Source organism: Acipenser ruthenus, chromosome 17 (genome assembly GCF_902713425.1).
Source record: "Acipenser ruthenus chromosome 17, fAciRut3.2 maternal haplotype, whole genome shotgun sequence".
Taxonomy (NCBI): Eukaryota; Metazoa; Chordata; class Actinopteri; order Acipenseriformes; family Acipenseridae; genus Acipenser; species Acipenser ruthenus.
The window spans coordinates 27,272,071-27,286,574 of record NC_081205.1 but is presented as its reverse complement, the minus strand read 5'-3'; the positions used below and the strand labels follow the sequence as shown (position 1 = coordinate 27,286,574).

Genomic DNA, 14,504 nt, shown 5'->3' with positions numbered 1-14,504 from the left:
TTTGAATGAGTTTCTTTGGAGCTAAATGTGTGAGCTACTCCTAATCCATAACAAAGAAACTCCATCTCATTCTCAAATAATTATCCATGTTAGTAAACCACCAGTGTGAAGGACATCTGAGATGCACTGAGAAGTCGTTGTTTTGCCCATTTCAGTTCAATTCACCGCAAATCGTTCGAATTTTAAGTAATAGGCCTTTGTTTTATTAATAATTATTTTAAATCTCAAAATTTTGTTAAAACGTGTTTGATTACAAAACACGTTTTGTTAAATATCATATATATATATATATATATATATATATATATATATATATATATATATATATATATATATATATATATATAAACAGTCATATGCATTTGATTTACATTTGAAAGATTTTTTTATATATCTGATTTCGTCAATGTAACGTTTAAAGCCTCCTATGAGGTATTTCAATCACAATGAGATTTCAATACTGAATAGCAACAAAGTAAAACATTGTTGGTGATTTGCTTCCAAACCGAATGGGCTATGCAATGCTTACTCCTTTTAACGTTATGGAATCGAGATATAGCTTAAAGCTCACGTTTTCTCTCTGTGGTATTATTTGAGAGCGGGTTATTACAGCGCAATTGCGAGTATAAAAAGTTGTGGGCTGTAGAAGTTATCATGTGGGATTTGCAGGCGCACTCTGCAGGAAACGCAGGCTGCTCGAGTTCAAAGCCACATGCACCGACGTGACATATAAGCCATTAAAATATCATCCTGACGACTCATTTCTGCTTCATCATACAGCCCCTGTTTCCAGAAAGCCTAGGAGATATGAAGAATGATCGCCTACTTTCGGTGGCGAAATAGTTTTTAAATGCACGTTTAACTTACCTGAATATTAAAAATAATCTGCAAGCCATCTTCAACAGGTGGAGAACGGTAAGACAGGCACGCGTATTTCAGTGAATTTTCCTTAACTTTTGACCTTTACATGTCCATTCATTCACATTAAGCAGAAACTAAGCAAAAGAAAGAATAATGCTAACTGACTTTTGTTGTTTCCTAGAATAGCCTTTGTCAGGGATGATGGCGCATATTATTGAAGATATAAACTTGTCAATAAAGGTGCTAATGGTCCGAATTTACATAGCCTATACATTCCAAAGCTCCATTGTGTTGCATAGTTGTTTTCAATCGCTGGACTACGACATGTTCAGTCAGATTTGCTTCGACGGAAATTGAATTAGTATTTAAGTCTTTATGTTTGATTGACACGGCCATTTTACGCATTATGTAGGCTACCGTACACGTTATGTACATGTTCATTTAAGTATGTGTTTGATCGTTTTTGTTTTTATTAATAAATTAACAAGTACTGTGTGTTTCAATAAGTCTATGCTAAAAGCAAAACGGCAAATGCATGTTATGTAATGGAGCTAAATGTTAATTTGATTCTTACATGTTTAGTAGTTTTAAATATGGAATCCCGCAAATGCTTCTTTTGTCGGACATTTAATGTAAGCTAAAAACTTGATTTACATGGTGAATGATGATGCTCTGAAGTCGCCGAATTCTAAAATACCATATAGTTTGACCTTTGACCCGTAACCGACCACATGTGCCAGAGTCATAGTGAACTGCACAATACAGCCTTGTGATGTATTTGATCAAAAACCGTAACATTTTGCCTAAAATTGCGTCAGATAATCTGTGCATTTTCGTAGCGTATCCTACATATTATGTTCACTTGAATTATTCAACAATACGAACAATTAGCAGTTTTAGATGCCCCTTTAATATATAAATCTAGTAAATGTTGTAATGCAGACTACTGTCCATGTATATAAGACACACATGATTAACTCATAGACATATTTGGGTAGCTGCCATGTCCAAAATAGACAATACGCAAGGATTTTAGTGCCAGCCTTGTTGATATTTAATATGGGCAATATTTAGACTAATTACTTCAATGTTATATTGTTTAGATGGCTAACATACGACTGAACGTGCATTAGTTACCTTGCATCTGACATTATTTTCAGCTTGCACACTTAGACTAAAATAACACATCAAAGGAAACCAACATTTCGCCCGGTATTCCAGAGATGCGTTTGCACTGCAGTTGCTGCTCGCAACAACTTAATACAACCGGCATTTTACAAACGTGTCAGAGAATCATCATATTTCAAGCAGTGTTTACTTAAATATGACTTTACTGACACGATGCGGTCATAAATAATTCTGTAGTTTAAAGGGTAATGTCTTGAAGATATCCTAGACAAAAGACGTATATTAAGTGCAATGACTGACGTTTTAGTTAACTTATTTTTTAACAAGCAAGATTAAATATGAGAACATGTAAAGATAATTATAGAACTATCATTGTTAGATACCATTTATGAAATAATAATAAAAAATGAAATCATAATATTATTAGTGACCCAAGTCAATGGTGTTCCTGCCTGCGTGCAGAAATGTAAAACTGTCAATTTTGATAATACGAAGTGTAGTCCCTAATTTGAAATATTATTCTCAATACATTTTACTGGATTTAAGTCTAGTTCGTAATGTTCGTCTATATGTACTATTTATATTTAACATAATAAATGACATCCATACATATTTTAGTTTCTGTATTACGTAGTTTCAATTGCACTTGAATACAATTGTCCTTTATTTTAATATTATTCTCATGTGTATTTTTGTCCTTCCCCAAAATCTAGACGATCTTTGAATTGAAATTTTCATTGACATTGTGTTTTTAAATCGATCTATCATTGATCTTGCTCAAAAAGTGTAGGCTATTCTTGATGTTTCATATATATATATATATATATATATATATATATATATATATATATATATATATATATATATATATATAGATATGATCAAGAATTCAAAATATATATTTGTTTTACTTATTTTGTATTATTTATTAAACTACAGCCCGCATATCGAAGGATTCGCCATGCAAATAATTGAAATTAACTTTCATGAACGCTAAAATAGTCACTCTGGCATTGACCACCATGTAATAAAATATTGGCGTGTCACTCTCTCAATGGGATTTTAGGTTTGTTCTGCTTTTCAGTGCTCATTGTATCTGAAGATGCACGAACCAGTGATTGACTCCTCTGAGCAGATTTATAATCCATCCAATGCCTGTTGCAGATTGTATAAGTAATATTTGACATGCATCTAATTGAACGAATTTGACCTCGACGTGGGTAGACTGACATATTTCCTATGTCTGTTTCCGTGCGATTTAATTAGAATTAAAGTTTGACGAAAATTGGATCACATTAGGTAAGAAATAGTTTGCTCTTCGTTTTATTCCTCATACCTGAGTTTCCACAATTAAAATACAAGATGCATGAAATGTTATTTAAACGTTTTATCCCATAAATGTCTTCCAAAGGCTATACTGTTTTTCATGTTTTAGTATTATTATTATTATTATTATTATTATTATTATTATTATTATTAGTAGTAGTAGTAGTAGTAGTAGTAGTAGTAGTAGTAGTAGTAGTAGTAGTCGTAGTAGTAGTAGCAGCAGCAGCAGTAGTAGTAGTAGTAGTAGTAGTAGTTGTAGTAGTAGTAGTAGTAGTTGTGGTGGTGGTGGTATAGTAGTAGTTTATTTGTAAGACTGACAATTTAGAATTATATCTGTGTTCGTGGAGACGTTAGGTGGGGTATTATGTAAACCAGTAGTTCAATGGTATACATTATTTCAAATGATAACTTCTGTGTCTAGGGGGTATTTAATTCAGCATCTTGTATTTGAATGTCAGTTATTATTATAATAGTTTGCATGGACTGGGGGCTTAATTTCTAGGTTAAATGCTTCAAAATATGCTGCATACTATCCTTCGTTTGCATTGGATCTTTCATGTTGCTATAGGCTGTGTCACACACAAACATACTTGACACCCATTACTAACGCTTTCACGAGAAACTAAAAGGAAATGCATTTTTATTGATAAATATACAACATATGACAAAATAACGTTATGTAAGCTACACCCATGAGATATGTGTGATTTATGTGAAAACACTTTCACATTTTTTGAGCAATTTTCTGACAGATGCTACGTGGAAAACTGTACGTATTTTAAAGACAAATTTGGGGACTTCACCCAAGACCTTTATTTGCCCTCTTTGCTTTAAATAACGCACCGTAGCAAGTGTGACCATTGAAACACGTTCATAACCTATTGAACTACCAAAAGGTACACAAATAAATGTATTGTAGTCACTAAGATACATGGGGTCATCGGCAGTAATGGCTACTGATATACTGACACCTGTGAATCATTTATTCAGTGAGCAAGTTTTTGAACAAGAGGGAGGAGAATATATGCATGTGTGTTTAATCAGTTTCGCAGTCAGTGAGAAACTTTTCCCACCTGAGGAAGAGACAAGGAGGAACATTTGTAATTATTTGGTCTATTCCGGCTGTCCAAACAGCGGTGTATCCCAGAACACACATACACGAAACACGGATGTATTTGTTGTATTGTTTTCTCTCAGGGTGGCTTTAATTTCATTATTTAATTAGGGGCAATTTTCTTCCATTAAGAACAGGATATATGGGGTTGGTTTTTAAAGCTTTTTACTCCAGAAAACAAAACCAAAAATAAACATTTGGGTATTGGTTTTAAGGCTTTAAACATAATCAAATACAGTAGTTACATGTATTTATATATTTATTTATTTGTTTTTGTAACTTGAAACAGTGATTACATGTTGATAACATTGCATAATTAATATACTTAAGAATTCAACATAAAACGTATGTAACAGATTTTAAACAAGTATTGTTGTGTATGTCTAATTCTTTTTTTAAAATAATCTGCTGCATGAGATTTCTTTTTTTAATCAACATGCATTTTAATGGTAAAAAATAGACTTGCTGAAACGTCAGTCCCTGTGGTGATTCTAAAGTCTTGCTTTCAGTGTCATCGTTTTAGATAACATGCTATTGCCCCCTTTCAAGCATTGAGAATGACAGGATCAGATCTGTTCAAGGTAATCGCAGCAGATTACAGAACAGACACACTGTACATTTGTAATAAGGTCTAATGATTAAAATAAATGGTCAAATCCATTACATATATACACATATATTAGATTCCTTACATTCATTCTGTAAAGATATATGATACCCTTACAAGCCTACTTTTTATGTAAGGCCATACTCCTATGTGTATGTACGTTGCCCTCAAAGGGAAGAAATGCAAGCATGCTGGGACTTCTGTTTTGCAAACTGACCAGAAAACAAAACTTTAGAGAAACACTTTCAGTGCGTCACTTTGATGCCCGGTTGAAATGTCTATAAGAATTTAAAGAATACTTATTACACACACACACACACACACACACACACACACACACACACACACACATATATTAAAATGTCTCTTCTGTAGTGTTTTGTGTTCTTCTTTGCGTTTTTTTCATGCTAACTCCTCCCCTTACACCTTCATTATTCCCACCTCCTGTGCTCTTGCTCCGTGCAGGCTCAGGGCCTTAAATCGACAGGGCTCGTGGGCAAAATTACCCCAGATCATAACAACAGGTCCCTTTACAATACTCGTTCCCGGGTTAATGGGCGGCATTTTATCTATTCGGTAAATCAATGCAACAGATTTCATGATAAAACAAAAGTTACAGAGGATGACGTAATAAGTTTATCTTATAACACCTTATGTTCTTTGCCAAGATTTCCTGGTAGGTTTTGTGTCGTTGAAAGAAGCCCAGTTTACAACTTGTATGCTTTATGTAACCGTTTCAAGCAATAGACAGAAACGTTATGCTTTATATAATAATAATAATAATAATAATAATAATAATAATAATAATAATAATAATAATTATTATTATTATTATTATTATTATTATTTTGATGTAGTCTAATACTAATTTTAGTCTAATGGACAATATATATTCTAATAACCCCATTCTGTTAGCAATGTACACTTTTTTAATGTCAGCCTTTTTCTTTTTTTTTTCTTTTTTTTCTTCAAACAGTAGCCTTACAGCACTTTTACCAGAAATGCATTTTCTAAAGTTGTCGGTTTGGAAAATTCTTCTACATTAAAATAAATTAAATAAATAAACAGGGGTACACATGAGTGAATATATAAATTAGAAAATGCCATCTGTTTATATCATACATAATATTGGCCTCGTTCATATCTGAAAAAAAGAGTCCGATCAAAAAAAAAAGAAATACAAATACAAATAATACAAATTATAAAACAGTAATTAACATCAAACTTGCTAGCTTTTTAGGCTACAAAACATCCGTAACGTACTTTAAATTAACCTTAAATATAGCGATATACGCGCATACAAATGAATATGCAGTAAGGCTTATATTGCTGATCATTATATCTGCATTTGAAATTAACAGCAGCAACAACTAGTGATAGCCTACATTATAACCTATACTACTACTACTACTACTACTACTACTACTACTACTACTACTACTACTACTACTACTACTAATAATAATAATAATAATAATAATAATAATAATAATAATAATAATAATAATAATAATAATAATCACAATGTTCAGTAACAACTTTTCTAAAGTTTCTAAATAAAGTTTCTTATTATTTTGTATCATTTTGAAAAAATAGTGGAGTGGAGATAAAAGCACAATACTCTTTGCATAACAAAAAAAAACAAAAAAAAAAAAACTTTTCTTGTTTTGCCTAAGGCTGAGCGCAGGCGCCCTGGCTACTTGCTGTCACTAAAACATTTTTCTTCACACTGGAAACTGTCAGGAGTGACGTCAATCATCCTGCGTTGACCAATTAGAACGCTCCCTGATTGTTTAGCTCCACGGGCTGCAGCGCCGTCCATGAATCTCTATTCAGTGTCTCAAAGCGTCCTGCTGCTGCCTCTCAACCGAATGGGATTCCACGTAGGCATTGAGAGATAATCTAAAGTTTAGAAAGTATTTCAAAAGTTTATTTTTTGTTATTATTATATTTTCAGTGGTAGTATTTTTCATTATTATTGTTTTGAGCGTGGATGCTGTGGGAAGCTAGAGATGGACCCTGCATTTTCCAAACGGAACGCGGCGTTGAGATTAGTTGACTTGGCAGGGGCTCACCACCATCACCATCATCACCATACCCCTCAGAGCATGACAGGCTTCCCGGGGTTCAGCAGCCATCCCCACTCAATGGCACACCCGCACCCTGGGGAGATTACTTCAGAACCCCGCCTGGGGCCAAGTCCATTCGGGTCAGAACACATGGGGCATTCCTCGGCCCTCAAACTCAGTCCAGCCCATCATTATCCCCACCACCACCACCACCACCATCATAATCCTCATTTGGCAGGCCACACCGAAGTGGTCTCCAGTCAAACGGGAGCTTTTGGCCCTGTGCAGGCTGCAGTCCCATATCCCATGTCTCACACAGCCCAGGCGTTATCGGCAGGCAGGGATTTTTTTTTACGCAGAGACCTGACAGCTCCAGCCATGCCAGGACTTACTGATCCTGGTACAAGTTCTCATCACGGAATGTTTGTCTCAACAACAGGTAGCTACCCTGGACTCCATGGTCATCACCCCGAAGCAGGAAACCATACTCTCTTCTCTGGACTCCACCACGAACAGTCTTCTAACGCAGCTCCAGGTGGCCACGCTTTGAATGGACAAATAAGGTTAGGCATACCTGGAGAAATGTACGCTAGGGCTGATCATTTCAGTCAAGTTGCAAATTCCAGGACTGATCCGTTTACTGCATCCCCTCTGCTCGGCTACAGTGGCATGAATCTGAACATGAATTTAAGTGGTCACCACCACGGACCGGGTGCTTTTTTTCGTTACATGAGGCAGCCGATCAAGCAAGAACTTATTTGCAAGTGGATGGAGCCAGAACAAGCCCCGAAAATACTTTGCTCTAAAACATACAGCAACATGCACGACCTGGTAACGCATGTCACAATAGAGCACGTTGGGGGACCCGAGCAAGGTAATCATATCTGTTTTTGGGAAGAGTGTCCCAGAGAAGGAAAACCCTTCAAAGCCAAGTATAAACTTGTAAATCATATCCGAGTACACACCGGCGAGAAGCCGTTCCCTTGCCCATTCCCTGGCTGTGGCAAAGTATTTGCAAGATCCGAAAATCTCAAGATACACAAAAGGACTCACACAGGTCAGTAATTTAATTCATCGTATTAAATGCGTTTCGTAATATTTAATTGTCTTTTAATTTATTTGCAATTTAAATGCATGTGGAATACCATAGATCAGGATAAGCATGTATTTGTTATGTCAGTTTAAAATAATCCCCAAGAGGCGTATTGGCACTGTTAAATAATCCTCCGTATCGTAAGAAGCAAGTTTAAATTGAAAATACATTTATTGAAACCTTCTTTTTATTTAATTATTGTATTAGGCGATGTAATGAAAAAAATGCAAACACGTTGCAGGTTGGGAAAGAAGACTACACAAAATGTTTTGCAAATACTAACAAAGCTGTTTCAGTTTCCATTAAGTAACACAATACACACACTATTAGTGTTATTATTTAACTCTATACACGTACTTTCATGTGAAATGAAAATGTATGTCATTTTCTGCCAGTATTTTCAAAATTTTTTAGAATGAATCGGTGACGTGTCAAAAACATTTTAGTTCAAGTTTATATATAAACACTGTACGTTTAAGCTATAGCAAAATAGAACTTACCTCAAAACTGTCTTTGAACTCTCCCAGTCTGAATAATTTCTAATGAATGAAACTGTGTCTACAAGGATTTCAAACTTAGAATTCTCCGTGAAGAGGTATTGATTAGTTTATCAGTCAGTGCTTCCTGTCTTGATTACCAGCTTATTCCAAAATACGACACCGCGAGGCCTTGTGTGGTTGCATCGTTTAGAATAGACTCGAGAGCATATATATTCAGTACTTTGACAAGTGACTGGGATTTTATAAGATTTTTTGTTTGTTTGTTTTTTACCGACGAGGTAATAAACTGCTAGTTTTTTAATTTGTTCCCTTCATTGACCACAAAGAACTTGGTCCAGGAAAACTGATCATGGCGGTGCGGAACTAATCGGCATTTCTTTTTAAAAAGTTTAATTGCAAGTATTTAAATGCAGAACATTCTCAAACTTTTAGCAATTAACAGATATGTAAAGTGTTGCTGCAATACAGTTCAGCAGCATATGTTAGGTAAGAGAGGTGGACAGTTAAAAAAAAAAAAACAGTAGGCTACTTCAGAAAAAAAAGAAAGAAAATCCGGTAGCTGTTTAAATAAATATGATATTTCTGTAACCTATACAATTGCTACTAATATTGCACTACTACAACAGTGCAATATTTACCGAATGTGACCAATTCTTTATCAGAACCGTTTTGCGACAGCTTAGTACATACACTAACATTTTTTTTCTTTAATATACAAGCATCACAACGATACTGTGTATATAGCCTGTATAGCTGTTAGACCATTTCTATGATGCAGTTAAATAAACGATATTTTACTGTTATTGCATGTTTCAAATGTTCAAGTTAGAAAAGGAAGCTTTGTTTTATTTATGCTGTGTCCCAAATCGTGTAGGCCCTACTTTTTAATGTATTTTATTTTTTTATTTTTATGTGTCATATTGATTATTCATTTATTAATTACCTCGGGAGTTGTTGCTTCATTCATGGCAAACTCTGATATATATTTGGGTTTTCTTAACTGGAAATAGAAATGCAATTAAATAAACAACATGAAGCTTTCTTCAACAGAAACATTTGTATTAATGACTGTGGTGTATAATTGATTAAGTATTGAACTGTTTTTTGTATGTTTGTTTGTTTTGCCAATTGTTTGAGCTACAAATAATTTAACGTTCAGAACACCAAATAATAATCATACTTTTAGACACAGTACTGACTATTACGAATGTAACATGCAAATGCAATGCGCCTCAAATTTTTAAATGCATAATAGTTACTAGAAGTTTAGCGGTAAATGTAGTCTGTTGCACGATGTCCTTTTCTCGGTGTGGGATTTAAATCAGTAAATTCAGTTTAAAAACAAAACAAACAAAACATTTATTAATAATGTTACACTGTGTTTGGTGTTGAACCATTAACAACAAGTGTTCAAAAATGGCGGCTAGTGCCATATACGTCATGTAGGCCTGCGCTTGTTTTAAAGCATTGCATAACGTAAATATGAAACATAATTTCATCCCATTCTCACTTAACAGACTAGCTTGAATCATGTATTTAAAAAAATGTATCAAGTGACAATGCTGCACTATATTATAGGGGCCACTATAATACTAGATTTGCTGTCTTCTATTAAATTGATATTCCAAAGAAATAAGGTATTTACGGCGGGAATATTTTTCCAAACTCTTGGGAATAAGAAAAGTACATTTGCTCGTAGTTACCGCATTCTCCAGACTCTGTACAATCGCTGTGTTTAGGAGTACCGTTATCCCATGGGTCTCCTACTTACTGCTTGCTTGTAGTACACTAATATCCTTGATCGGCTGTCTCAACATAACAGCTGAAGGTCAACTTGTTCCTTAACGTGCAACTGTAATTAGACAGTAGTATTAAATACGTTGAGATGCACTTTCTAATTGATGCTCATGTCTTATGGTAGCAGTTTGTTTTGATAGGGATACATTCATTAAAGTAGCAATAAAGCAATACGTGAATACTCTACTGCAAACACTCTTTTTTCTTCTCCATTTCACGACATAATTCAGTCTTTTTTTAAAATTATTATTATTATTATTATTATTATTATTATTATTATTATTATATATATATATATATATATATATATATATATATATATATATATATATATATATATATATATATATATATATTAGATGGATATTGTTTATGATTTTTAAGATATTCTATAACTATATTATGTATTTAATAGAATGAAATATAAATCACAAAGACCCCTACTACATAATTTCTAAACAAACATTCCATTAGTATTCTTGTGTCTCATTTAAAGTAACCCGTGGGATTTTCTTTTTCAAAAATATTAAAACATTGATTTAACTGTGTCCAGATTTGAAGAGGTATGTTATGAATGTTTCATATACATGTAAAGTACAATAAGATAGTATTCTACTCAGTTTTCATCTAAAATGGCAAAATGCATCCATTTTGAAATAAAAAAAAGTTTACAAAATTTAATACCAAAAATTACTTGGTTGATTTTTTGTTAGAAGTGAAACAAGAGGGTTTGAGGTGGAGTTTAAGGTGGAGAAATATTTTCTAACTGATGGGAACTTGTAGGATAGGAATCAGTGATGACTGAACCATTGTTTCTGTTGGTTTTAAGACTGACCAACCTACATTAGAATGATCTACTCTTAAAGGTCATATAACTTAAAATATGACTGTGTTTACATTTGTGGTCTGGTTTGTTCTCGGTTTTAATCTGAGTTCCCAATATTTAAATGTATGAACTTAACAATAGAATTCTGCACAGAACTGGAGTATGTGCAATATGGAAAAAATATTATTGGGCAGTAAATGAGGACTGTAACTGTATCATGCAAACCCATTGCTGTGTGTCTGTAATGATGCCATACACTGATGTTTGCTATTGTGTTGGCTTTCACAGACCAATCACTTATTGATACAGAGATCATTCAAAGTAAACACAGGCCATACCATCATACATGGGGGGAGCAAGTTTTTTTTTTTTTATGTTCATCCAGAATTTTCATACCACATGCAGTGCTTACATTTACTTTTAGCCTCACGGGAAAAGTAGAAAAAATATGGAATGCTCTGTATTGTAGTAAAATATTAGCATATTAACACCATTTATTAAACAGAAAGACCCTGCAGTTCGTACGACATGTGACCGTGGATCCTTTATAAGCTTATATGCATAGTAGTGTGTTATGCTTTCACTATGAGCTGTAGAAAAAAATGGACCAGTAGGATAAACAGTCATTTTTGTAACATTATGCATATTTCTATTTCTATTTAAGCTTAAGCTTAACCATTTAAAATAACTGTTTGCCTTTTGTGTCATCTTTTTAGGAGAGAAACCTTTTAAATGCGAATTCGATGGCTGCGATAGACGTTTTGCTAACAGCAGTGACAGAAAGAAGCACTCCCACGTGCACACCAGTGATAAGCCATATAACTGCAAAGTGAGAGGCTGTGATAAATCCTACACACACCCCAGCTCCCTACGAAAGCACATGAAGGTGCATTGCAAGTCTCCACCTCCGAGCTCCGGCTATGAGTCCTCCACACCTTCTCTGGTTTCTCCCTCCTCGGACTCAGGTCGAGACCCAGCTTCCTCCGCTCACTCCGAGCCCCTCTCTTCCTCCCAAGCAGCCAACTTGAGTGAGTGGTACGTGTGTCACAGCACGGGGGCAAGCAGGATCCCAACTCCTCCCAGCAACTCTTCTTCACTTGACCCTTCGGACGAGCCTTCGTATAGAAACTCTGGACACAGAAATACATTTTAAATCATGCTGTAAGACAACTCCAATGCATATGTTTTGCAGATGCTAAAGAAGTTGTCAGAAACAGTTAACCACTCAATGCTTTGTCAAATCTTGTATACACAGATATAATGTAATGCCCTGGCACATAAACGATTCATAATAATAACACACAATAATAATAGCAGGCTATATCTATATGGACTAATGTGTAGTGCCGGACACTTTCTAAACCCTTTCTAATGACAACATTTATTTGCTCAAATTTATGTAAAATTCTGTTTTTGCGTCCCCTCTGGTCTTAATTTATTTTTTCAACTTGACATGAACACATTTTTGTATTATTGAGCCAAAGTGTTTTTTCAATAGAGGATATTGTACATTTGTAAATGGTGGTGTTCTTATGTCAGTGTTTAATATTTTGTAAAGTGCTATCTTTTCAGTCGTTTTGGAACAAATAAATATTTTTTATTGTTTGTTACTGGTTTGTATAAAAATGAAATGAAATATGACTTATTAACATTTTTTTCTTCTACTGTGTATATGTTTTGTTTTCAGTCGGTACTAAATTAATGGGTACATGCTGGCCTACACCTTATGCTTTATGGTAATTTGCAATTAATTTACTTTATTATTGGATACTGATTTTTATTTTTTATTTTGTGTGTGTGTGTGTTTGTGTAAATGTGGGTAATTAATTACTTTTGTATTTCTTTTTTCTGCATAATTAAGAATGCAACAATGTGTACCTGTGTGCTACATTGTGAAGTCCAGCTGTTCAACAGAGTTCTGATTGTGTACCAAACTGCCTTGTATTTTGTCAGTATTTTAAATAAACTGTGTACTATAGTGATAGTATTGTAAAAACGCACAAGATGTGTCATGTAAAATAAAAATAAAAATTGTAATAGAAAATTGCTATAGTGTAGTGTATATTTTGAATATCTATCTATCTATCTGTGTGTGTGTGTGTGTGTGTGTGTGTGTGTGTGTGTGTGTGTGTGTGTGTGTGCGTGCGTGCATGTGTGGGTGTGTGTGTGTGTGTAAACCAATTGAAACATTGGATGTACTTATAGTTTAGACTGCAGGAAATATTTCACAGATTTTCTATTCATTCCTTCTGGGCAGGTGATTTCTTTATACTTTTGTGTGAGAGCCAGGATATATAAATGGTGTTGCCCAGTAAGACATCCAGGTTGCTATGCAGGGCGACTAAACTGGGTTTAATCTACAACATACCTCAGAGAAGTCTCAACAGCTGAGAAAAGATATCAACAATCCAGCTATCTTCCCAGGTTTTCCCACGTTTGGCAGCAATGTAGGTTTATTTCATGTTTCACCATAAAACACAAAAACGAAAACTTCACGGGGTGTTGTAACGTCAGGGATCTGTCTTCTAGTTGTCGCTAAAACCACAAAGACTCAGCGACGATAAAGGCATATCTGACCTAAATTACATAAAACAATAATATACGCTTTTTGCTAAGCAAGTCGGCAATTTATTACAAGTTTCTAAAGCTAATCTTAAATATCCAATTTTCTTGTTATAAATCCTTCCATTCGTTCTCAAGGTAATCTCGGTAGCTACATATGAAAAGCATGAATATTCTCGTCCAGACTTCAAAGAAGGAAATCTACAAAGAAGTATTTCTTCGCAACGGTGAATCTTCATGGTGAGTTAGGATTTCTATGGCAATAGCCTAGTCAAACTTAAATAGTAAAGGTCTAAGTCTGGAGCCAGTCGGGTCTTTTCAACATGAACAGAATATTTACGCCTTGCAGGCTCTTTCTTGTGCAAGCAAGTATATATTTCAGTTTGACGCTGACTAAATCATTTTCATTTAATTTCCAGTAAACAAAACACCACGCAAATAAGTACTTGTTCCACATGATAATGAAAATTGATAACAATGTCTGGAAGAAAAGAGCAGTCTGAATTGAAGCGGCAGTTAACTGTTGTTTTCGCTTTCTGCTGGGATCAGAGGGCCCATTTGGAGTTGATGGAAACGTTCTAAAGCCAAGGAAACGCTTTTTAAGCAAAGAAAGGGATAGGG

The 14,504-nt window shown here is 34.5% G+C and overlaps 1 protein-coding gene across 1 annotated transcript; it reads left to right on the top strand.

Annotated features, from left to right (window-relative positions):
• The first annotated feature begins 6,808 nt into the window (after positions 1-6,808).
• On the top strand, positions 6,809-13,368 carry LOC117423007 (zinc finger protein ZIC 4-like). The gene is made up of 2 exons (XM_034038333.3): positions 6,809-8,162; positions 12,038-13,368. The coding sequence occupies exons 1-2, from the start codon at positions 7,049-7,051 to the stop codon at positions 12,472-12,474; spliced, it is 1,551 nt and encodes a 516-aa protein (XP_033894224.2). The 5' UTR covers positions 6,809-7,048; the 3' UTR covers positions 12,475-13,368.
• Positions 13,369-14,504: the final 1,136 nt, after the last annotated feature.